The sequence below is a fragment of the Tenrec ecaudatus genome, chromosome 1, assembly GCF_050624435.1.
Source record: "Tenrec ecaudatus isolate mTenEca1 chromosome 1, mTenEca1.hap1, whole genome shotgun sequence".
Lineage (NCBI taxonomy): Eukaryota > Metazoa > Chordata > Mammalia > Afrosoricida > Tenrecidae > Tenrec > Tenrec ecaudatus.
In genome coordinates, this window is record NC_134530.1 from 200,686,025 (window position 1) to 200,713,329 (window position 27,305).

At 39.4% G+C, this 27,305-nt stretch overlaps 1 protein-coding gene across 2 annotated transcripts in view; it reads left to right on the top strand.

Annotated features, from left to right (window-relative positions):
* Nucleotides 1-27,305, top strand: part of HMCN1 (hemicentin 1) — a 544,205-nt gene that overhangs the window by 320,697 nt on the left and 196,203 nt on the right. For both annotated transcript variants that reach the window (XM_075528409.1, XM_075528416.1), the window contains exons 30-36: nt 1,180-1,334; nt 5,150-5,428; nt 5,896-6,177; nt 6,915-7,023; nt 8,351-8,520; nt 9,718-9,872; nt 13,476-13,599. In XM_075528409.1, the coding sequence (XP_075384524.1) occupies nt 1,180-1,334; nt 5,150-5,428; nt 5,896-6,177; nt 6,915-7,023; nt 8,351-8,520; nt 9,718-9,872; nt 13,476-13,599 (1,274 nt within the window). The remainder of the gene's footprint in view (nt 1-1,179; nt 1,335-5,149; nt 5,429-5,895; nt 6,178-6,914; nt 7,024-8,350; nt 8,521-9,717; nt 9,873-13,475; nt 13,600-27,305) is intronic.

Genomic DNA, 27,305 nt, shown 5'->3' on the forward strand with positions numbered 1-27,305 from the left:
AAGGTAAATAAAAAACAGAAATATTTTGTTTTCACAAGTCAGACAATCCAGGGGTGTGTGGAAAGGGTTTGAAAATTTCAAGCGCTGGCTCCTATATTGGAATTTGGAACGAGTAATCTGCTGGAGAGGGGGACATCAACCAGAACCCCGCAGGGCAATTCGCAGGGCAATGGGTTGACTCCAATGATACTCTGAGAACCTCCTAAATTTGAGTAATATTACCAGGTAGTCACACCATTGAAATCACTGAAATTCATTAAGCTACTTTATCCTCTTAACTCTCGGGAATTTGACTTAAAGGAATTGTCAAGCATGCTGGCAAAGAAAATTGATTGTGTTTTACACTGAGTCATATAGTTTTACAAATGGCTTATCAATCTAAGAGGACATCTAATTACTAATCATATGCTTAATTCAACGAAACTTTGAAAACCTAGCTATGGGTTTTCCTGAAATAAAATGAGTTAGACTTAATGGTATGTCAGGTTATCACAGATTTCAATAACCATGATGTTTTAGTATTAATGTTGCTGTCAATTGCACAAAGTGACTATTTCCTACTTGTCAGTAACTGATTATAGCCTAGTAACTGTATAAAAGCTTACATATGCTATTTACAAAGCTTTTAATATTTATTATTATTAACATTCCTATTTATTAAAATACCTATCTAACAAGGTGTTTTATAATAATTGCCTTCAGTATATAATAATATTTTTTCATGTGAATACTTTCCATATACTATAGCATTGGTTTGAATATAATATTGCTTGGCCTGCAGTTGCTATGCTGTGGTATTAAGCTCCTAATTTTCCTTTTCCATTTGATGATATAAAATTTGACAGTGAAAACAAAAGAGAGAGAGAGAAATGAAGGATGGAAGAGTGCATGAAGCAAATACTGATAAAGTTTTTTATTAGTACATATATTTTATTAAACAACTTAAGTTTAAAATGAGAAACTGTTCATCTCTAAGTACTGATTAGTTAGCTTCCACTAGTGAACGCTTAAGGATTTCATTCTTCTAAATAGGAGCTACCTATCACAATCCTGTTTTTTAGATCAACCTTGATAACATATTTTTTTTACTTCAGATTGCTTATTTTTCTGTGATTGCTAAAAAAAGAAAACATACTAAAGTGAACATAGAAACATGGAATCAAACATTATTTTCTCCAGGCCTTTGTTTTTGGGAGACCCTAACATTGAACTTCTAGACAGAGGACAAATCTTACATCTGAAGAATGCAAGAAGAAGTGACAAGGGACGGTACCAGTGTTCTGTGTCTAATGTAGCTGGCAACAAAGCCAAGGATATAAAGCTGGCTGTCTACAGTAAGTGTGGTTTTTCCTATCGTTTTTAGTTATAAATTCTCATTTTAAATTAAATAGCACTTACTCTAATGTTAATTTCTTTTTAATCAATATTGTGATTATATTGATTGCTACCACAACAGGACAAGTCATCTAGTGTTTCTTGGATGATCATACTTAGAGGTCAAGTATTTTCTGATCAGTTATCTGACACATAAATCAAATGTTTATGCACCTCTAGTTTCCCACAGCTCTTCATGTCTTCTCTGGGAGGTAATTGCCAAGGTCTTTGTACTTTCATTAAGGCCATTGTAGGAAAGCCCGTGGACATCCTGGGGGAAGGATTTATACAATGGAAAGGAATAGAGCCCAATAGATATGCCAGGTTTATTGTTGCTCCACTCAATTAGCTATCTTCTGTTCATTTGTTGTGGACATTCATGGAAGCTTTAGGTATTTCTTTCAGCATGTCACCTCCTCACAGGGTTCTTGCACTGCCAGCAGTCACCTCATTGTACTTCCATAGTTCTATGAAATTTTTCATCATTTCCAGCACATTTTAAATGCAGTTTTTGTGGTAAAATTAGGTGCCTTGGCTGATATTCGGGTCTGCTTATACTCAAGTATCTATGGTATTATTGTTTGAGAGGAAATTGCTTATTTGTTTATTGGTTGCTTCTCCTCAAAGAACGTACAGTTCATAAGAAGGGCCTATTTTTCATGTCATTACCAAAGTCTTAACCCCAATAAGTTGATTCTAACTCATAACAACCCTATAAGACAGAATACACTGCCCCATGGATTTCCTACGATATAATTTTTGTGAAAGTACACTCCCACATGTTCCTCCCAGAGTGGCTGGTGGGTTTGAACCACCAACATTTTGGTTGGCAGGTGAACATTTTATTACTACTAAACCAGCACCCAAACACTATAACTTGAAATAAAATCCCACAATCATTTAGTTGATTCCAAGTCATAGCTCTGATATAGGACAGGGGAGAACTGTCTCATTGGGTTTCTAAGGCTTTACCTACCAGACTGCCTCCTATCTTGCTCTCGAGGAGCAGCCGGTGAATTTAAGTTGTTTATCTGTCAATTATTATCCCATCAAATAACTCACTGTGTCATCGAGGCTTATTGGTTAAATGTCTGGGATACAGTATAACTTAAGAAAAACAATGAATAGAAACAATATAAAACACAGTAGCCGTTAGCAACATGTGGCTACTGAGCAGTGAAATGTGACTACTCAAATGAAGATGCATTGAAGTGAAAGTACTTGATGGTATTGTTAGGTACATTTTTGATTCATAGTAACCCTTATGTGAAAGAGTAAAACTGCTCGAGAGGGTTTTATCTGTAATCTTTACAGAAGCAGGTTACCAGACCTTTCTCCTGCTGAGTCTCTGGGTAGATTTGAACAGCCAAAGTTAAGAGCAGAGAGCATAACCATTGCAACATGGGCAAAGATACCATATGGGGATAGATACCACATATCAAATACACAAAATATTGAAGACTTAATAAACGTAAAAATATGTAAACTATGATAATTTTTGTATTGTTCAATGTTGAAATGATATTTTGAATTTCAGGTTAATTTAAGTGTATTTCCTTTTTAATGTGACTACTAGAAAATTATAAATTGTATACTTAGTTTCCATCACACTTTAATTGAATAACACCGGATCAATCACCTGACACCTGTGATCTTCATTCCACATAGATGAAATGATGATAATAAACAAAAAACACACTGCTGTTGACAATAGCTCTAAAGATAAAATGTCCAATTAATTAATGTATTAATATCACTGCCATTCCATTTATTACTAATTCTGACTCATATCCACCTACATAGAGTTACTGAAGCTTTGTAAATCTTTGTAGGTACAGACAGCCTCTTTTTACTCCTAAGGAGCAGCCCGCTGGTTTTAACCACCAACTTTGTGGTTAGCTGTCCTGCACTTACTGGACAGCACCATCAGAGCTCCTTGGAGGTCATACTTGTACCTACTTAACAGTATGATTGAGGAACACTGGCAGTTCTGCGGATTAGGTATCGAACTGCTACCTTCAAGACTGATGGTTCAAACACACCAGTTGCTCTTCAAGAGAAAGTTGAGACTGTCTACTCCTGTACAAATCTGCAGTTTCAGAAACCCTGTATAGGGTCACTGTGAGTCAGAATCAACTTGATGGCAGTGAGTTTGGGGATGACAATACAATTATTGTGAAGATCAAATGCTAGAAGCCATCATTGGATTAACTAGTTTATAGGAAAAGCTTAATGTTACTCATTTGTCATTAGGTATATAATAATTGTACTATATCAAATTTTTTAATAAATTCAGGGTCAAACTTGAAATGTATGGTTCTTATGTGCATGCTAATTGTCTTTTTTTAAATGCTGAGGTCAGAAAGGACGGTGTGGGGATGGCCTTTTCTGACCTTCTCTGCCTTCACAAAGAGGAATGAGAATCAAAGTCCACATTATCCCAAGGATGATCTCTATGACGCTGGCTTCAGACATGCCTCCCATTCCCATTTTCTTGCCAACCTTGATACTTCCTGTACTACCCATAGCAATCTCTACTTTTTAGCTGGGTTTGATAATTCATTGGAATGGCCATGCAGAACTCCCCAGTCATACTCATGGTTATGCAGTCTAGTAGGAAAATTAACTGGTTACAATTCAGGATAAAGCATACTCGGGATACAGTTCTTTGTTCTCGAAAACTTCCTCTCCACTGTGCCACAGGCCAGCCTCTCTGATCTTCAAACTCTCAGCCAGGAGATCCCTTGGACTCATTCAGTGCTGCAGATAAATGTTCTAAGGGCACTGTAGGCTCTGAGCTGCAGCTCCATGGGTCAGCAACTCTAGCTCTTCCAGTTCAGTACCTGAGGGCACCCCATATCTCATTCCTTCTACCTGAAGGCACCGAACTGTGTCGCGCTCTGGTTCTTGGTTCTGCTTCCGTGCTACTCTGCCACTTCTCTGGCGTTACAGACTGTGGGGTCCAAAGGACACACTTCACTTCCCACTACTGGGAGCTCCTCTTCTTGCCTCTGAGATAGCTCACTTTGCACCCAACAGGATGGCAAAAATGACAAATCCCCACATAAGATTTCTAAGCCTGTTAACAGTCACTCACAACTGAGCCATATAACCTACCAGCATCTTCCCCTGCTTTCCCTTACCCACACCCGTCAGGAAAAGGTCACTTGATAGGAGTTACAGAGACGTTGGCTAGGAGAACCATATCAAGTACTTCATGGCACCACAGTATCGTCATAGCAATTGTTAATTGCTTTCTTGAATCAAAGAAATTTAATTTAATGCAGGCTTTTAAATCATGTGTCTATAAATAGAAGCCTGGGAAAGACATCAGTCATAAAAAGAAGTGTCTTCCAAAAAAGAATTACTCTACTAAAAGATTCAATATACAAGCATACAAGTTGGAAAAAAGAAAAAAGAAGTGTTATTGCTACCATTGGCCTCCTACCAAAGCCTGACATTAAACAACAAGGTGCAGTCGCTTCCTACACTGTGAACAGTGTGGCCTCCTCTTCACTGTTGTGCTGACGCTGCCTGGGTCTGTGATGAATACATTTTTGTGATGCAGTAAGACTCCTATTTCCAGAGAACTTGAGTTCTTTCATTTCAGTTTCTCTTGGTCAAGAGGCAGGATGCCCACTGGCACCCAGAAGAGAACCATCTATAATGATTAAAGTTTCTGGGATTGTCTATATATCTATAATATTTAGGATTTGGATGCAGATGCTGAAGCTTAGAAGACTTGTGCTTTCTCTCTTTCTGAAATCCATTGTAGTTCCACCCAGTATTAAAGGAGGGAATGTCACCACGGAGCTATCAGCCTTGATCAACAGTGTCATTCGACTGGAATGTGAAGCTCGGGGCCTTCCAATGCCTGCTATTACTTGGTATAAGGATGGCCAGCCAGTCATGTCCAGCTCACAAACGCTTTATATTGACAAAGGACAGTTCCTTCAGATCCATCGAGCACAAGTCTCTGATGCGGCAACGTACACCTGTCATGTAAGCAATGTTGCGGGAACTGCTGAAAAATCATTCCACGTGGATGTCTATGGTAAAGGAAAATATATGTTTGATTTCCTTTCTTTCTGCCTACAGTTTCTAATGTACTTACTTCCAGCTAGTTCACTAACTGAATGCTATAGTCATGGCTGTTTTCCATGTGCATGGATAAGACTTGGGGGAATCTGGCTCATGTTTTGGAAAAATATTTCTATAAAAATTTAGACACACTCAGTGCACTTGGAGAATCAGGCCTTCTGGTTATTAGAGAGAAGGAAGGTTCCGTAGCTGAGTAGACTAATGTCTGTCTCCATTGTTTGTCCTTTCTCTGAGAAGCCCTGTAGTATAGTTTGGAGTCACTGGAATGACTGCAGGTCAGATGAGCCAATCAGTGCTTTCCTCAACATGCAGATAGCGCTTCTATTCCATGTATGTTAGAAATACTATCCCCTTTATTTCAGTCAATGTGTTTTGTGACTGGACAGTATGATACCTGAAATAATACTTTTGCCTACTTAGTTCCTCCAGTGATTGAAGGTGACTTGCCCACACCTTTGAGTAAACAAGTCCTTGTTGACCATTCCCTGGCTTTGGAGTGCAAAGCTGCTGGCAACCCTCCTCCTGTTCTCACCTGGTTAAAAGACGGGGTGCCCGTGAAAGCCAATGGCCGCATCCACATAGAAGCTGGTGGGAAGAAGATCGAAATCACAAGTGCCCAGGAAATCGATCGGGGCCAGTATGTATGCGTGGCTACCAGTGTGGCAGGAGAAAAGGAGATAAAATATGAAGTTGATGTCTTAGGTAAATAAGGATGACATTTCCTGGTTTCTCTGCTTCCTAGAAAGCCTCATTTCTCAAATACTGTTTTATTTGTGAAGGAATAAGCAGTATCCATGGCCGTTTAGCTATCTGTTCATTCTTGACTATACATTGTCAAGAGGTAGGTTTTTTACAGCTGTTTCCAAGATCTGAAAACTCACCTAAGTTTTCTATTAGTATTGGTAGATGTATTTTGTGTTTGTGAGGGCATCGCTGCATTTTTGGATCTGTGACAATATCCGATCTTAGTTTACGACAACAGTCTTCTGTCATAAGCACTAGTCAGACAGTAGAAACTTACTTTGTAAGTACTTTGATACAAACTTGAGTTTGTACTTTAAAAAACTCAAACTCTGTACTTTGATCCAAACTTGAGTCTCTGTTTCTTTCTCTATAAACTAAAAGCTTTTGAATAGGTGTCCCAGTTCAGGACGCTTCCTTATCTAATAGATTAGGGATATAGATAGTATGAAAATATGAATGAGCTTAATATTCATAGGGCATCAGCAGCACTCTGATGCTAGAATAATTGTGAAAAATCCACAATAGGTCAAAAAGATACTCATTGGCTCTGCTATGTGTTTATTTAAAAAAAATATGAAGCTAGCCATTTGTCATTGGATCATAGATCCACCTTTTGTGCCAAGTTACAATATGTTGATGCAATTGTGTATCTTTCCGTGTTCATGTTTCATTGACATGGCCTCCTTATTTTCTAGTGCCACCCACTGTAGAAGGAGGAAATGAAACATCTTACTTCATTGTGCTGGTCAATAACTTACTGGAACTAGATTGCCAGGTGACAGGCTCACCCCCACCATCTATCATGTAAGGGTTTGGGTATGTCTTCTAAATACCTCCCAGTTTTTTATTGGAATGTTTTAAAGATGCCTTGTCAGCTGTCCTGTGTCATTAAAAAGCGGTTGCATGAGATTGTTTTCTTTATATTTCTCTTTTAAAAGACATACCTCACCTACAAGGCAACTTCTTGACACTCACAGGGCCCCTATATTTGAAGAAAAAAGAATAATTACATCATAAACCAAACTTATTGTCATCGAGTCCGTTGTGACTCACAGCGACTCTGTAGCACAGACTAAAGCTGCTCCTGTGGGTGGCAGAGACTGCGACCGTTTACGGCAGTAGAAAGCCTCATCCTGCTCCCACGGAGCTCCTGATGATGTCAAACTGCTGACCTTGAGTCCCAATATGTCTTTGACTCATAGACACAGACTATGAAACCATACCTGTGTACAACTGACGTGTTGCCTGTATTTTAGTGAAAAAATCATGATCTTTACGTCTTTTTTCAAGCCACACAACTGCCTCATAGAGTCGTTTCCTGTGTGTGTCATGCATGCTTTCTGCTTTTACTCGTGTTATATGCTTGTATGCCTTATATGTGAAAATATGCAAATATATCAGTAAATTTAAGATGTACAAATGTATTCAAGAAATCATGAGAGTTGACGTGCTCTTATATTTGCTGATTGTTCCCGCTCTTTCTTTCATTCAGTGTGTTTGCTGAATACTGTCACTCATTTTCACAGCATGATGGAAGGTCATTCAGTGTGCTTGCTGAATACTGTCACTCATTTTCACAGCATGATGGAAGGGAATCTAGGCATGAATTATGAGGGAAATAACCTATTCACACACTATCGTAGAACTAAATGGCAAATGACTCTCATAGGCAATGTAAAACATAATACTTTATGATGCCAGGGTTTTCATTTATAGATGTTTGAGGATTGTGTGGGTTTTTCTTGTTGATAAAATTTAAAAGTTTGAAGTAGGTACTCATTAAGAGATGTGTTTCTTTTATAGCTCAGAATCAGTAAACAAAAATAAAGAAATTGAACTTTCAGGCTGAACCCGCAATTCTCCACAGAGCCCTGATGGTACAATAGGTTAAGCATTAAGCACTGGACTGATCACTACAAGGTTGGCAGTTCAAATCCGCCAGTTGTTATGCGGCAACCGTCTGCCAACTCTTGTGTTCCGTCAGGCTTCCCTTTCCTTTCTGCTTCCCAGGTGCAGAAGGTGAACATAGGCAGATACACCACTGATCATTTGCTCACAGTAGACAGATGATGCCAGCAGCTTACTCACCTAAATGTGTATTTCACGTCTTTTTCTTGCTTTTTTTCTGTAGGTGGCTGAAAGATGGTCAGCCAATCGATGAAAGAGATGGATTCAAGGTTTTGCTAAATGGACGCAAACTGGTTATTGCCCAGGCTCAAGTGTCAGACACAGGTCTTTATCGGTGTGTGGCAGCCAACACTGCAGGAGAGAACAAGAAAGAATTTGAAGTAACTGTTCATGGTATGGCGATGAAGGGATTGGAGCACCATACGTGAAAATGATTTTATGTAGCGTGCCGTTATCTAGTTCAGACTGCAGCTTAGTAATTTAGACCCATCTTGAGTTGCGGAAAGGAGTGTGGGAGATTCAAATGTGAATTAAATGATGGCAGGCCTTCAAGCACCCTTCTGACAGAGCGCCTCAACCAATCGGAACCAGAGGAACGGAGTTAGCCAGAATGCAAGTGACGCGCCGTGTGTTCTGCATAGAAAGCCAGGATGCGGAGAGTAAGATAGAAGAGGCAGATAGAAAATTCAAAGTAAAAAAGGGTTGTGCCAGCATTGGGTAGTTTAGCCAAAACAGGAGGGAATGTGAATAAGGTCGCTTCCAGAAATAGAGGCTGACGATGTTTTTGAAGGAACCAGGCAAAATAAGTGCATTCACAGAGCCCTTGGTTAGTCACAGCCCTTAGCCTGAGGAGAGCATGAGCCCTGTGCCAGAGTATTGTGTGTCTCACTTGCCCACAGAGCTTGGGCAGCGACGGTCTGGAACCAGAAACTGGAGAGCCCGTTAGAAACCACAAGCAGAGGTTTCTTTGAATGTCAACTTTATTTTTTACTCTGTCTCTGAAGACTTTTTGTTTTGTATATTGGTTTGTTTCCCACTGCCTATTCAGTCCCATGATGTAATATCGCTTGTCCCATTTCTTGGTACCAAGTCCAATCCCTACAAGAAGGCTTTTGACAGTCCCACTTTCAAATTGAATTATCACCCTAGGTTCAATCTGCCTTCCTGGGGGCAGGGAGAGTTATACATTATTCTAAATATATATATACCCAGAACTCATACTGATTTACAAAGGGAGCTCTAGAAAAAAAATAAAAGGGCATTATAGTTTGGGAAAAAACACTAAAATGTGTAAATAAATTATATAGTATGTATAGACTGCAAGCACAATGTTCCTATACCCTATGGAGAATTGGAGATCCTTAGCTCAATAAGCAGTAACCTTTAAAATTGCTAAAATTATTATTCAAAGTATGGGATGAAATCATTGTTTCCCTCTTTGTTCACTTTTAAAGTTTCGGATTCTTGTGTACTTTTCTGACCTCTTGATTTTGATTTCCCCCATCTTTCCTTTCCCCTTTGCTTACGCCTTTTCTTCATCCGCACTCTCATTCCCTTCCTTTCTTGTTTCTTTCCCCTTCTGAAACCTAGTTCCTCCCACAATCAAGTCCTCCGGCCTTTCGGAGAGAGCTGTGGTGAAATACAAGTCTGTCACCCTCCAGTGCATCGCCAACGGCATCCCGCATCCATCTATCACATGGTTAAAGGATGGCCAACCCGTGAATACCGCCCAAGGAAACCTCAAAGTAAGCCTGAGTACCACTGGACCCAAACGGAGAGTGCTCCACCAGCCTCTTCATCCTTAATCACAGGGTTCTGCTGGCAGATTCTGTGGGGATGCTATTCAAACAATATGTGTTTTCCTTCGAGTCTTTAAGAACAGCCACATATTTTGATTTAAAAACCAGGTGTAACCTCTTATAACCTTAACAATGATATTGACTTTAACGGTGATCGGTGCTTTTATTTTGATTTATACATGTTTTAACTAATGAAAAACTAACATCTCATGGATGAACATTTGTTCCTCAATACTACGCCACTATCACCCAAATTTGTTCGCTTTAGAATGATTGAAGCAAATTCATATTCACATACAGCCAAGTAAAGTAAGTCTCAAAAGCATTTTTGAACTAGTTTAAGCTTTAGATGAGATATACCCAGTTAGTCATGTTCACCTATAAAGTCTTCATACTGATTTATAATTTTAACTCAGTACTTATTTGCTCAGCTATTGGATGGATGGAGGGATGGAGGGATAGATAGATTGTAATCCTGAATATAATCTAAATTATTGATTTTAAAATTGAAATGAATGGATATGCCACTAGGATCAAATCAACTGATTTGTTTGGCCTTGATCTGCGCCGTTAGTAAGTTCTTAGTAACGAAGCACGTGATGAGTATTGCTCCCAGGAGAACTGATGGGGGTCTACTCATTACTCATTGATCATTCACTTTCCTCATGCAGCAGAATTCACTTATTTGTGCCAGTGAAAGGTCCAGTCTATCATGCAAGTAAACAACATAGTTCAAGTAAACAACTATTTGCCTTGGAGTCAGACATTTAGCAAATAATCATAAAAGTATAATTATGAACAATTGTATGGGATTTTAAGGGTCAGGGTAGATTATATGAAAGAACAGATAGTGAGAAAAAAATTCACTTCACAAGAAAAGCTTTTGAGCAGAAATCTGGGGGAATGTTTGGCAATTAGGTGAAGGCATAAAAGAAAACTGAATATTTCAAAGAAGTATATGGGCAAACAAATTAGATTAATGGAGAGTACAATATATTTTGAGAACACAAAAGCAAGCAATCCAGCTCCTCCGTCCAAAGGGAAAGCTGGTCTTAGTGGAGACCAGAGAGGGAGGGGACATTTATTATTAATTATTATTATTTTAGGGATTGAGAAGCCTCTGGAGGATTTTAGGAGAAGAATATAATAAGCTTGCATTTTCAGTTGTAATCTTGATCCCTTCTGGTGAATAAATTGGAAGAAGAGTAGATATAGGGCAATGGATTAAGACATATTGGTATTTGCCTTGAAAATACAGGAGACAGGAATTGAGGCTCTCAATCTGTTCAGAGATGAGGATGGGATAGAGTTGAGTGATGTAGTGGCTATATTACTCATGCAGTCATATGTTCTTTAGGAAGGAAAGGGTGCAGAGAGGTGTTGCACAAGACTTGTAGATATCTGAGCCACCTAATTGAATGAATAATGATTTATTCTGGTGATAGGAGATACTAAAGGAGAGGTTTGAAAAAATTAAAGCATGATTTGCATTTTAAGCCTCTGGGATTGAGGGAACTCTGAGATAAACTAGTATAGATGTCAAGTAGATAGGTGAGCATAAGTTCCTGAAACTCAAAATAGACTGGTAGCCGAATATTGACACATAGATAATGTTTGAAGTCATGGGCACAGATGAACTAACCCCATGGAAGAAGAAGTACTCAACAAAAGGAGAAGGGCCAAACCTAGTGCAGTCTTAAGGAAGTGTTGCATTTAAAGGCTAGGGTGCAGTAGAGAACATAAACATATGAATGTGCTGCTGGACGTCTAGTATATTGAAAATAGGACAGTGGCTAGAGATTAGGTTATGTAAGTGTCTACATGAAAGATCATTTGGGGTCAGAATGCGGTGAGTTTGGAGTGTTCTACTGAGTTCAGATTTCATTCTGGGCAAACTAGGGAGCCATGAATGCTATTTGAATAGGGACTGGTAAAATAATCAAATTTGCATTTTAGACAAATTATTCTGGCAGTAGTACACATGCTAGATTAACAATAGAAACAATTGGAGACACTGGAACATTAGTTATGAGGCTACTGTAATCCCACAGTGGCGGTGGGAATGGAAACCGGGGATCTAAGAACCATGCAGTGATTACTAGGAGAGGCAAAATGGTCTCTGAAAGCCGCCTGGAAGGAAAGTGAGTGCCATTACACTAGATTATACTTGGAAGATGTAATGCGAAGTTGGTTTTAAGGATATAAGGGACACGTTTATGAGGTCACTTTTGGATGTGCTGAATTCCATATGTTAACATATTTAACTTGTGGTTGGAAACAAAAACACAATTCTATCTTACAAATCCGGCTAGACCAGAGCATGTACACTGGTAAGATAAGAGCTGGAAACAAAGGAAATCCAGGACAGATAAACTCCTCAGGACCAATAATGAGAGTAGTGATACCAGGAGGGGATGGGGAAGGTGTGGGGAGAAAGGGTGAACTGATCACAATGATCTGCATATCACCCCATCCCAGGGGGAGCAACAGAAAGTGGGTGAAGGGAGACAGTGGTCAGTGTAAGACATGAAAAAAAAAGATAAATTATTAAGAGTTCATGAGGGGGAGTGGGGAAATGAACTGATATCAGGGCTCAAGTAGAAAGATGTTTTGAGAATGATGATGGAAACATATGTACAAATGTGTTGACACAGTGGGCCTATTATGGGTTGTGATAAGAGCTGTATGAGCCCCCAATAAAATGATTAAAATAATAATAAAACACACAAAAGATACACTAAAGCTACCACTGGGTTTACAGCTTTTCAAAAAATTACGAATTCCAGTAGAATCTATGCCGAGCACGTGTTTCCTGCTCATGGTACAGGAAAATGAGCAGATGCTGATTCTGTTAATGAATCTCCTAAGAAAGTCTGAGAACAGGAACTAAGGGAGTGCTGTATCCTTGGCACTCAGAGAGCAATTCAAATACTGTGGATGCTGGAAACAAATATTAGCTTAACTCGACCTGAGGATGTTATGGCTGTAAGTTCTTTGTCGCCTCTGAATAAACAAAGACTAACTTCTGAATAACCAACTTCAAAATGGTGGAAGCCAGTTGCCATGGGTTTAAGAGGGAAATAAAGAAAACTCATCAGGGAAAATTTTATCTGCATTCCTATTCGCCATATTTCATAGTTTTGTTGCTTTTCTGGGTCCCCTGACCATTTAATCAAAAAGATTGTTGTTTTAAACTATTTATGAAGTGTTACATCAATTGGACCATTTGATGTTTTCCAGCATCACATACCTCACAGTTCAGCGCTGAAGTCCTTTGTTCAGTGGAGTTTCATGACTAGACCAGCAGGCTGGCTGCAGGCTATTTCGTTTTGCCTCTTCCAATGAATAAGAAAAGCGTTTCAATCAAATTACTCAATTTTCTTGTATATGATTAAGTGATCTGGCTTTAATATATCAGGATATAATTAAGATATTGGCTGGAAAATATAATTAGAGATTATAAATTTAAATGAGTTTGTCAATCTTAGAGAATGTTTCAAGTCCAAGTGTAAAGCACAAAATGCTGCCCTGCTTTCTGCTCCCAATTAGATACAGTCTTCTGGTCGAGTTCTACAAATTGCCAAAGCCTTATTGGAAGATGCTGGCAGATACACATGTGTGGCTACCAATGCAGCTGGAGAAACACAACATCATGCTCAAGTGCATGTGCATGGTAATGTAATTTCCATATCTAAACCAATAATGATTCTCTGGCCTTTCCTTTTAATATGGTGGGCTCATTTTGTCGAATTACAGGTTAAAGGAAACAACTGCTCATTTTAGTGGACATGAGAAAATTGAGAACATGCTTTATATCATTATGATTATGACTGTCTTCAGGTTGTCTGATAGAGGGTGATGTTTGTAGAACCCACATATAATTCTACAGCCCAAATGTTTCAAGCTATTTATATTCTGTTCAAGGATGACATTCTACAGGTACCTTTGTTGACAATACAGAAGTAGCAGCTTTTTGTCCGTCATTTTGCTGCCTGCCTTTGAGAGGGATTTTGTGGATGAAAGTTATCCTTGGCTGAGGATCTACTCCCATGTGTTTTAATAAAAAGTCTGGGTGGTCATGGAATGTCTCATTAATATTACAGCTTCACAGTAAACTTGAAATACTATATGGCCTTGAATTTAAGACTTTGGATCCCTAGAGACCTGTCAGATGTCCAAGAATTGTAGGCTTGAGCTATACTAATTCAGCCAAAGATTTTTGCAGAGAGCTATTTGAGCTCTCCATGTATATGTTATTAATTTTCTCTCATTTGCATGGTTGCTTGTACACTCTTTCATTCATTTATTAACTCTTTCTTATATTCAACCCACATTTCCTGACCAATTATTATACAAATGGGCTTTTAAAAGTTGGTGGAAAAGTGGAATTGTAAGATAATGGGATTTTCCTGGAAATGTTGATGTTTCATTATATAAAATAGACATTAGAAATGCACATATAAATAAGGAATGATTTCTGAAATTAAGGAATACATGGAAAGATTGACATATTACCAAATAACTATAATGGAACAAAAGTCCTATACTTAAGTTAAGAACCAACATTTCTGGAGGAGAATTGGGGAGGATATTACCAATGAGGAAACGTTTACCCTCAGCCATGAAAGAAAGGCAAGGAAGCAGCATGCAGATGGTAGATGGGTGACAGTCACACAGGCGGTATAAATACTGCCTCATCAAATTAACCTACAATCATGCCTTCTCACCCAGCCCTATTCTTAAATAGTGTGAACTCCATCCATATGGAACCAATAAGGAGCGAGTCACTGTTAGTTATCTGTTGTGGTTCTGTGCCATCTAGTTAGATGGCCGACTCAAGAACCTCAGAGCAAAATACCATCGCGCACGGCTGCACCCCAACAGTTGTTCCCATGTCCGAGCCATTTGGTAGCCACTGTTGATACATCTTGCGAAAGGGCTTCCTCTTTTTTCACTTCCCCTCTCTTTTCCCAGCAGCATGTCCATCTCCAGGGACTGGTTCTTCGGGCACCATGTCCAAAGTGGGTGAGATGAAGTCACACCATGCTTCCTGGAAGCAGAAGCAGCACCTGGCTGTGCTTGTTCAGAGACATGGTCGCTTGTCGTTTTGGCAGGCTACGGTACTGTCAGTATCCTTCACCAGCACCCTAATTCAAACGCATCACTCCTTTGGTTTCCTTGATCCAGTTTCCAACTTCCACATGCAGACTTGGCAATTGAAAATACCATGGCTTTTGTCTGTCACACCTTAGTCCTCTCGACTACTGGTTGCAGGAGCATTGATGTGGACCCAACCAAGGACAAATCCTTGACAATTATGCTTTTCTCTGCTTATCATGAGGTTGCCTAGTGAGTTCTCCACATTGAGTTGTAACCCATACTGAATGCTGCTGTCTTCACCAGCAAGTGCTGAAAGTCCCCCTCCTTTCACCAGCAGGGTTGTGTCATTTGAGTAGAATAGGTTGTTAATAAACCTTCTTCCAATCCGGGTGCCACGTTCTTCTTCGTACAAGCCAGGTTCTCCGATGGTTTGCTTAACATACAGATTGAATAAGTATGGTGAGAAGACACAACCCTAGTGCACATCTCTTCTGACTTTAAGCACTGCGGTATCTGCCTCTTACTTCGTGTATAAATTCCCCATAAAACCAAATTCCTTAAGAAGGACTTGATCTTTTTACTGAGCAGTTAATTTGAAGACAAATATTTGAAGAATGCCGTCTTGGACATGGCTCCCCATGCTTGGCAACAGAGTAGCCCTGCTCTTCTTGAAAGTCTCTTAAATGGGCCTTGTTCTTCTGAAGACATTCTTTCTCTTCCTAGTCTCTACTCAGCCCTTACTACAACTTAAGAGTGTGCCTGTGGGAGGCTGTTTCTCCCTCTCTGATTTTCTTTCTCTCGAAGCCTTTCTCTCCTGCTTATGCAGACTGTGTACCTCCTCTCTTTCAACAACTTCAGTCTTGGGTGTAGTTGTATCTGGTCCCCATTTGACCAAGAGCAAACAGTTAAAAGTAAAGTCTTGGTAGAGTGAAATTGTCTCATGTGCCACAGTTGGGGCAAGTTTGAATCCAATTCTATGCCAACCGTAATCTGTGTGACCTTGACTAGATCACCCCATTTCTCTGTGCTTCAGGTTTATGATGGGATTTTAATACCAATGCTGCAGAATAGTTTTGCAGTTTATAGGTGATAAGCATAAGGTGTCTCCCATACTAAAGGCACTTTAATAAGTGTTAGCAGTTAGTGTTATCCAATTCTATTTTCTGAATTATTACCAAAAAGATATTTTCTTTGATGCTAATCTCTACCTGGCTTAAATATAAAGCAAGGGACTTTATACGGAGGAGCAAAGTGCTTCTCTCTAGGACCAGAAAGAATTTGCCAGAGTAGGGCTATTGACCGTCGGTATGCCTAAAACTTGTATGTGGTACGTATCACAAATACAGCTTTCTGGTGCCAGTGCCAGATATCCTGCAGCGGCATCTCTGATGCTCGTGGTCTAAACGCCAGGGCTTAGAGGAACATTGGCCCAGACAATAAGAGCTGGCAAAGAGACGTGCCAATGTGACCAAAAATCAGAATCCTTGAAAGAAACCAAATACATCTCATCAAATGAGAAGCAAAAATAAATAAAGAAAAAAGAAAGCAGAATCGTACCCAAGGAAACACAGGTTTATAAACCAATATTCTAAATGCGGTTAAAAAATATTTGCTTGGAGAGAAAACCATTAGGAAACTTACTTACATGCCAATTAGAAGGCATCTGGACTAATGTGAAAAGAAAGAGAAGCAAAAGGCTATGCACTTGAAGCGCATTCCTGGAAGCTACCGTATGAGATGGAGCATGTAAACAAGTCCCTCCCCCATCTCTGGTCTGTGGTCAGAGGGAATTCACTGGAGGCTTAACCAACGTGCAGTCTCCTTCACTTACTTAAACAACAAGCAAACACCTGAAACCACTTTAAAATGGGTCAAAGGAGAGATCAAATCAAAACATTTTTAACATAACTACATAATCTGCCATTATAAACTTTGCAGTGCTTTCTGTATGATAATGGGGCTATTCAGGTTCCGCTGCTGTGCTCATGGGGGATTCCCTGGAAACTTAATCCACGTGTGGACCCTGCAAATAGATGTTGGGTTTCCACGGTCGTTCATCGCCTTCCGTAAACCAGGTGCTCACTGTTTAAGCTCTGATACCATTCTCTCCTTCATTATTTACGCTCCTTGGAGCACACAGACTGCTGTGCCTCTCTTGCATGTAAACTTATCTGATGCCTCACTTTGATGGCTGCTTGTTTGAAGACAAGCATTGAAGGCCCCAGACACTTTCTTTCTCATAGTAAAACACCATCTGGTTTCTTCTCCACACTCGACTATGGAACTCAGAGCTTCAGTTAGCTCTTCATCAGTGCTATGTCTAAGAACTGATGGTTCTTTCATTGGGGCTAGAATTAAGGGGGAACCCGAAATTCACTCATATTTATGGTTTATATATGTTTCTGGTTCACTGTAGTGACATCACTTGCCTTTTATGTTAGATTAATGTCATTAATCATCCCTCTGAGTCATAAGGTAATTCTAGTGATAGTGTCATTAGTTTAGTAAAGGGTAGAATTTATAACACTGTTAAGAATAGGAAATTAGAGACCAGCTACTATCTACAGTGCTGACGATACAGGTTAAACTCTTAACTCCTTGCATAGACAATTGAGGTTGGTGATGGGCAAAACTTTCAATAATATTCACTAACAATGGTAGAACCTCTCCTTCCAGAATAATGCATGCCATAATAAAGCAGGGAGGGCATTAAGGTAAAAGGACACCATTCATTGGGTACACCCAAGACAAAAAATAAATCATAACTTGATATGAATCAAAAATAGAAAAGAAGTTAGATGTAGTAGTAATAGGTGTTTGGTTCTTTTACCATCTAGACAGGAATTGGTAGGATCTTTTCAGCATAAAACATTAATCTAAGAAGATGTTCTCATGAATAATCAACTAAACTATAAAGCAAGTCCAGATTTGTGGCATTGAAGGGTTTCTAAGGTATCAATACTTATACATAGACTAAGCCAGGGTACCAGACTGACTGGATATAGAGCTGGAAAGAGAAATCCAGTAGAAAGAATACCAAAAGAAACCAAAATCACCCCCTTCCAGTTGATACTGACTCGGTGACCCTATAGGACAGGGTAGAACGGCCTCTCTGAGTTTCCAAGACTGTCAGTGTCTGGGGAGTAGAAAGCCACACCTTTCTGCTACGGGGCAATGAGCGGTTCCGAACTGCTGCCGACCCTGTGCACTGCAGTCCCATTTGAGACCGCTCCTTCAGGAAGAAGAAGGCATAAACGACACGAACTCCCAATCAAACAGTGATCATGATCCATCTGGAGGCACAATAGAAACCCTCTCCGAAAAACTGAGTTGTCATGTTGGCCTTCACCAAAGCAATGGAACATTGGATACATGAGACGCAAACTAGTTTATTAGCATGTACCTCACATAGCATACAGTTTAATCATCCAGTCATATGATGAATGTTTGTGCAATCATCAGCACAATCAGAACATCAGAACATGCATGTTCTTGTAATCGTTCTGGTTAGTTCCTTATCTCCCTCAACCTCTCCTGCCATGCCCATAGGCGATTATCAATCCAGTTACTGCCTTTATAGGCTTTCCTGGATTTCATAGAGAGATTATCATACCAAGCAAAAAAGGAAGCAAGCTAGCAAACAAACAAAAAATAATGACTAGACAAAACATAAAAACTCCATAAAAAGCAGAAAATATTAAAAACAATGTTAAAATGAGTCAAACGGAAAATCAAATAATAAAGTATTTCATTTTAGTCTAAGTATATCAGTTACAATTTGCTTTACAATGTTCTCTATCTGATAACAAGGCTATTTATAGCACATGGGATTCACTGAGGGCTTAATCCATGTGGGGACCCTGTCAACAGCTTTGGGCTACACTCTCATTCATCGCCTTCTGCAACCCAGGTGTTTACAATTTACATTCTGATACTGTCCCCTGCTTCCAATTTGGATTTTATTATTTCCAAGCCTTCACTCACAGAGGCTGCTGTGCTTCTTGGACGTGGACTTATTTGATACCTCACTTAGATGGCTGCTTGTTTGACCACAAGATCCCCAATTTTATTCTTTCTGATAACCAAGCGCCATCTGCTTTCTTCACAACATTGCTATAATACTCACATTTTCCATGATTTCTGCATGAGCGCAGCCATCACACAGCGCCATGTGATGGAAGTAATTGTTCTTAGACTGGAACTAGAATTAAGTGCAAGCTGTAAATCCATTCATATATCTGTGACATATATGTAAGTGATTTCAGTGAGAACTAAATAATGATGGATTTTACAGAGACTTTAGAGGTGAAATTTATGAATTAACCTGACGCAAAAAGAACTGCATACAAATGGGATTAGAAAAAAGTACCAACATCAATGCATGTTGAAATACCTGAGTACGATTTGACTTCACTCAGTAACTCTATCTATACTTCAATTTCTTAACAGAGTTAATCAATCTTAGAAGACAATAATGGAAGGCCATTGCTTAGGTTCTGGTGTCCATAGGGCCATTATGAATTGGAACAGACTCACATTGCATGAGGAACAACGCATTTTTAGCCCTGTTACATAGCAGGCCTCAGTGAACTGCTACCCTTTGTCTAAGAAATAGGAAACGTTCTATGCCTGGAACCTTCAAACCTCAAAGACAGTTTTTGAGCACTTGCTGAGTATTGTATACAATCCAGGGGCTACATATTGAGATGGATGTTGACAGTGAGCATTTCAATTAATTTATGTCTTGCATTATTTAGGACTCTGTGAGTGGTGCCAGCGGTGAGGTGGTAACTGAAAGATAGAAAGTTAAGTCCTTCCAGAGACCTGGCAAGGTGACTCAGGAATTCAGCCACGGAAAACCCTGCGGGGCAAAGTTCTACTCTGACATGCACAGGGTTGCTGCGAACGGGAGTCAGAGAGATGCCAACTTGTTTCACTCATGCCAAAAGCCGGAGATAAGAAACATGACATGTTCCCTTCCTTTGAAATGATATTATTCAAGTATAATAGAGCAACACTTATAAAGAATTAGTAATAGTTATAACTTAGAAAACCAAATTCAAGTCACATTCTCAGCTATATTTTAATACATGTTGTTGTTATAATTGTTAATGCTGTTAGATACTTGCAAGTTCTGGTTCATAAAGACTCTGCATACAACCGATTGAACCATTGCCTCATCTGCAACATCCACAGTTGTTGTTGAGTTGATTGAGAGTCTGCCTTTTGTTCACTGACCCTGGATTTTACCAAGCCTGGTGACCCTTTCCAGGGACGGGTCCCTCTTACGGACGTGCTCAAGGTACATAAAATGACGCTGTACCAACCTACCTTCTAGTAACATTTGATTGTGCTCCTTATGAGGAAGATTTGTCCATTCCTCTGGAAGTCATACCATAATTCCAATATAAATTTTCTCTCGTTTTCCTTGTCTTTCTTTTATATGCATATGAGTTCATGGAAAATGCCATGGCTTGAGTCAAGCACACTTTAATCCTCAAGGTGAATTTTAAGTTTTTCAACACTTCAAAGGAGGTTTTTGTGGCAGATTCATGCATCGTCTCAACTACTGAATCAAAGGGTCTTGATTGTGGATTCAAATACAATGAAATGTTTGGCACATTCAGAATTTTTTTCTTTCTCATGATACCGTTTTCTGGTCCCACTATATGGATTTTTGTTTTCTTTGTGTTGAGGTGTAAACCATACTGAATTATATCGTCTTCAATCTTCATCAATGAATTCTTCAAATCTTTTGGCTTTCAGTAAGCAAGATTGTGTCACGTGAAAATCCTAGGTTGTTAGCACATCTTCTGTTAATCTTCATGCTGCCATCTCCATACAGTCTAACTTCTCAGAGTGTGTGATCAACATCCAATTTGAATAACCCTGCAAAGAGTGCAATGCTGACATGCACCTTTCCTGATTTTAAACCTCACAGTGTCCCATGTCCTGTTTGAACACCTGCCTCTTCGTCGATGTACAGGTTCCATATGAATGCAATTAAATCCAACAGAATCCTCATTATTCACAATGTTCCCCATAGTTAGCCGTGATCCACACAGTGAGATGACTTTGCACAGTCAAGAAAATCTGAGCAGACCTTCTGGCATCCCCTGCTTTGGGCCAAGATCCATCTGACATCAACAATGCTATTGATTGTTCATTTCACCTCTTCTTCTGAATATTGCTTGAGTTTATGGAAGCCTCTTGTCAAGGTACTGCTACGACTGGTTTTGAATTATCCTCGCAATTTTACTTACATATAATAATGATATCAATTGATAATCCTGCATTCTGTGTGTCCCTTTCCTTTGGAATGGGCATAAGCCTGGATCAATTTCAGTTGATTGACCAAGTACTTGTCTTCCAAATTTCTGGATACAGACTCGTGAGTGTTTCCTGTGCAGCATCCGTTCTGGGAAACATTTCCTTTGGTATTCTGTCAGTCCCTAAAGCAGTGATTCTCAACCTGGGGGTCGAATGACCCTTTCACAGGGGTCGCATGATTCATAACAGTAGGAAAATTATAGTTATGAAATATCCACGAAAAATAATTTTTGGTTGGGGGTCACCATGACATGAGAAACTGTATTAAAGGGTTGCGGTATTAGGAAGGTTGAGAGTCACTGCCCTAGAGCCTTGTTTTCCACAAATGCTTTCAGTGCAGTTTGAACTTCTCCCGCTACCATCCGCTGTTGATCGTACACCACCTCTTGAAATAGCTGACTGTTGGCCAAGACTTTTGGTACAGGGACTCTAGTCTTGCCATCTCTTTTGATGCTTCCTGCATCATTCAGTATTTTGCCCATATAATCCTACAATATTGGAAATCAAGACTTGAATTTTTTTCTTCAGTTCCTTAAGAGTTATAATGAGACTGCTTGCCTTTCAGTTTTCTAACATAAAAAAATGTGCATTTCTTTCCTTTGTCTTCTTGAGTTACCTTTTGAAGTTTTCTGTTCAGCTCATCTACTTCATTTCTTCATTTACTTTAGCTACTCTCATTGAAGAGAATGTTTTAAAGTCTTTTCTGAGATCAATATTGGCCTTTTCTTTCTTACTAAAAAGACCGTTTTCTTTCTTCATATGTGATGTCCTGAATGTTATTCCACCATTTGTCAAATAGTTATGAATGTTCATTGCATCAAGTCTATACTTGAAGTGTTTCCTAAATTCAGGTGAGGTATTTTCAAAATCACATTTGGGCATGTTGTAAGTTTTTCCAGTTCAACTTGAGCTTGCACATAAACAATTAATGAACTAACTGTTGCCCAGTTGGCTCCTGGCCCCTGTTCTGCCAATGATACTGAATATTGTCATCGTCTCTTTCTACAGACAGTGTCAAATGGACTCCTGTGTGTCTCAGCTGGCCAGGTTCATAGTCACCACTAACCTTGTTGATAAAATATGTTTGCAAAGAAGACATTCCTTTGCAAATCCTATCATGTGGTCTCCAGCTTCCTTTCTAGCCACGGCTGTATTTTCTAAATATTAATTCTTTGTTTCCAACTTTTGCATTCCAATATCAGGAACCATCCTGATTGATAAAGAAGTTGTTACAATTCTCTAATGTCTTCATTATTGGGTTTAGTGGTGGATGCAGCAATTTGAATAATATTTGTAGTAACTGGTCATACTTATAGGTGTATATATATTAACTTATCACATACAGCATTGTACTTCAAGATAGCTCCCAAAATTGTTTTTAGTTGGTTTGTATTTGTAAAACAACTTTTAAAATTGTGTACTAGAGAAAGGTTTTACATTTAAGATATTTAATTTTCTATTCAATAGTTTAAAGTACTTATCAAATCCCATTAATCACTTTAACTTATCCTCCCTCCTTATATTTCTCTTTCGGATTACTCTCTTCCCCTTCATATGATTTAATATCTGTCAGCTCTCCCGCTTTCTGTTGTCTAGTTTGTCCTCCCCGCTTGTTAATCTTCAAAGTCTGTTCCCTTAGGTATAAAAATCTTTGTCTCCCCCCCCCCCTTACAACAATGGGCTCATCGGATGCTAGTCCTTTAGTGGTTGACCAGTTTCATTAAGCACAGTTTTCTCCCAGTGGCTCCCTGCCATGAGGTTCTCTGTGGTTTCAACAGTATTTCTCAGTCAGACCATGTGTTTAGTATTCTACTGTGTGTGTGTGTATGTGTGTGTGCAAGGGGGCTACCCCCGCCCAAAAGGAATTTTTGTGGTCACAGCTCTGTATTTCAATTTTTTTACAAAACAACCTTATCATTTTCAAAGTGCTCTTAATTACACTTAATACACTTGTCAACTCTGTGATTCCATTCTTGGAAACATTTTTTAAACTCATCTATTTGGATGGCTGACAGCACCTGTCTTGATTTTTCTTCACTTGATTAGCTTTTGGGGGTCAAGGTGACAATGATGTCTTCCACTAGTTTGATTGATGTTTGCTGTCGGGCCTTACAATTAGTATCATGTCTCATCATCAGTAATGACCTTGGGGGGAAAGTCTAGGTTGTTTGGGGAGCTGGTCTTTGAAAGCATGGCATGTTTTTTCTGGTCACTCAGAATGCGGCTCACAAATTTTACAGTGACTCTTATCATTCCCAAAATCTTCCATTGAACTTTATTGAACTGTACCCCAAGAGAGTCCAGATAACCACCCAGTCTCTTCAATGCTTTGTCAGCAGTCCTCAATCACAAGAGCACGAATTTTGTGGACAGTTTCATCTATTCGTGAAGCTGGCAGGCATCCAGAACGAGGTTTGTCATCAATTGACATTTCACCTCTTTGGAAACGAGAAAACCACTGGTACACTTGAGTTTTCCCATAGTGCTGTCTTTGTACACTGTGTTCAACATCACAACAGTTTCTGCAGCTTTTTTTCCCAAGCAGGAAGTGACATTTCACAGCTGTACACTGTCTCTTAAATTGACCATCACAAAAAAAAACAAGATTTGAGTGAAACTGCTTTTATAAAAAAAAAAAATCACTGTGACCACTGTGTTAGTCTGGGTTGACTAGAGAAAAAATCCAGAGACATACATATGTGTATAAGCAAGAGCTTTATATAAACAGTAATTGTACATTAAGAAAACATCCCAGCCCAGTCCAAATTAGGTACATAAGTCCAATATTAACCATATATGTCATACTAATCTATAAAGTCCTCTTCAGACTCATGTTACACAGGCGATGATGCCAAATGCAGGAAGGTCACAAGCCAGTGTATGGGAAGTTTTTTTGGATCCAGTAGCATTGTAAGCATCTCAGCACTGACAGGGTCCTCCACGTGGCTTCTCCGGCTCCAGAGGTCTGGTTCCATCAGCCTCTCTCCATGTGTCTTTTCCATAGGGATGTCCCATAGGGAGTGAACCTGTCTCCTGCCTCCAGCGAGCTATTTATCTTCTTAGCAACTCCAAATGAGGTCATCAAGCTGTAACCTGATTGACAGACTAAACTCCACCCCTTCATTCATAATCCTCTCAAATTGACAAAGGATTATGTAATTATCACATCCAGAGAGAACCTTCCCAGGCAATGTCACTGGGTGCACTAACTCAGAATGAGTTGCTAGATGCTTGCCTAGTGGCTGAAAATGCATATTATAAAAACTCCACCCAGCAGAACATTTATCCTTTTTTCTTAGGGGTAGCCCCTCATATGCCACTGTTTCTTTATCCATTCTTCTACTGATGGGCATTTAGTTTCCAACTTGTTATTGTTGTTAATAGTGCTGCAATCAACATAGGTGTGCATGTATATATTCATGCTATGATTATTCAGAAGGATTGTTGGATCATATGGAATTCATTTCAGTTTCTGAGTTTTCCTCAGACGTATACAGGAATTGGTTTTTGAATGTCAAACTTGTATTCTGCCATGCTACCAAATTTTCAATAGTTTAAAGCAGTTTATTTTCATAGAACCTTCATATGTTCTATGTATAAAGTCATATCATCTTCAAAGCATGAGAAGGTCCCTTCTTTGTGCCAGCTTGGCTTCTTTGGGTGACTTTTTATTATCTAATGGCTCTGCCTACAAATTCCAGCACAGTCTGACTAAGAGTGATGGAAAGGGGCATCTGACCGACCTGGTTCCTGCTGGCGAAAGCCATGCTTTCAGAGTGTCTACTTTAAGGGAGATGTTGCCCATCGCTTTTGCATACATAGCCTTCATTTTGTATGGAAATTTCCCTTCTCTTTGTATTTTGTTGAGTGTTTAATCAGGACTGGGGCTTGTTTTGTTTCTGTTGTTCGGGTGCTGTCGAGTTGGGTTTGACGCATAGTACAACAGAGCGGAACACCGCCAGGTCCTGCCAAGTCCTCACCGCTGTTGCGTTTGTGCCCCTGTCGTAGCCACTGTGTCAACCGTTTTGTCCAAGATCTTCCTCTTCTTTTGCTGCCTCTCTGCTTTTCCAGAGACTTCTCTCTACTGAGAACATGTCCATAGTGCACGAATTTCACCGTGCTTGCCTCTAGGGAGCATTCTGGTTGTACTTCTCCCAAGACAGATGTACTGGTTCTTTTGGCAGGCCATAGGACGCTCAGTATTCTTCACCAGCACCAGAATGCACATGCATCTATCTTTCTTCAGTCTTCCTTTCTCAGTTTCCAGTGGTCACATGCATATGACAGTATCATGCATATGATAGAAAATACTGTGGCTTGGGTCAGGCTTACCTTAGTTCTTAAAATAGCCTTCTTTCTTTTCAACACTTTAAAGAGATCTTGTGCAACAGATTTGCCCAATGTAATGTATCATTTATATCTTGCATGATGATTCTCTGAACATTGACTGTGGATCCAAGCAAGAAGAAATCATTCCCAACTTTAATATTTTATCTGCTTATGATAATACTAGCTGTTGATCTAGTTGTGAGGATTTTGTTTTCTTTACATTGAGTCGTAATCTGTACTGAAGGTGGCAATCCTTCACTGTTAGTTACAACAAATGTCTTTTCTGAAATGATTGATAATGATCAGGTGGTTCTTATCTTTTGTTTTGTTTACTTGATGGATTAAGATGCTTATTTTTCTAATGTTAAACCATCCTTACATACATGTTGTAAATTCCCTTGATTATGCTTTGATGAGTGCGTAAATTACTGTCAGATATCTTCTATGTTTCAGTTTTTTCTGGTTCATTAAAATGAGTGGTTTTATCTATTGGCTGTCCCAATCATATCATAGAACTGGTTGTTAAACATTTAGCAGCCTACCATTGCATAATAAGTACTAAGTGAACTTAGAATCTGATGTGATTAATTCAGGATGGGGTCAGGGAATTTAAAGAACTACACAAGAAGTGGAATGTGAATTATATCTTTAGAGCATTGCCTCTGTACATGCAGAGCAAGTGGGGGGAAGAATGCGTATCTAAAAACGACCGAAAGAGAAGAAGAGCAGGAGGTGCGGGATCCTCAAATACTTCCAGGGGTTCCTTTCAAGTATTCACTGACTTTGTGTTGATTCCAACTCACGGCGACTGCCCGTGTTACCTAGTGACAGCACACCATACGGTTTTCTTGGCTATAACTTCGAAAACTGTATATGACCAGGCCTTATATCCAAGGTGTTCAAAGAGCCAACCTTTAATTTTCCAGTTGAGTGCCAACCATTTGTGCCAACTTGGAAAGTGGATTAGACTTAATTCTGTCTATAAATCCCGACGTCTGAACAAGCATGTAGTCTCTACCCTTTGTACACTGTAGGCTTTCTCTCTGGGACTTATGTCTCCTATTTAAAATCTCTTGTATTGTATACTTCATAGACTTTTTGTAAAATTAAACATTTCACATTTTGTCTTTAGAATAAACTTTGAAATAGAGTTCAATAAATGTCACCATTTGTGATGAGGGATTGAAGATTTGTCCCTGGATTTAACGCATTCTTAACATTAAGAGCTCATTAAAGATGAGTACAGTAACCCAAAGATTTGAGTATTCCTCATCACTGAAAGTATTCATATAGAATTTAATGAATAATTTAAAGGCTCCCTGAAACAAGTCGGGACTGGTGTTTGATGGAGCCTAAGTTCTGTAATTCAAATCTTTTTTGTCCAAGTTTATTCCTTCGGCATGGACTTCATGATTTCTAATGAACCTTTATTTGAAGAGCGATTAACTAGAGAAATAAAGTTATTGTTTGTTGCCCTGGAGTTGGATCCAGGTCATGGCGATCGCACCTGTGCAGAGCAAAACTAGCTCAGAGGGTTTTCAAGCAGCTAGCCTTTCAGATGCAGAGACAGGCCTGTCTTCTGCGGCCCTCGGTGGTTCACACCACCAGCTTTTCAGTTAG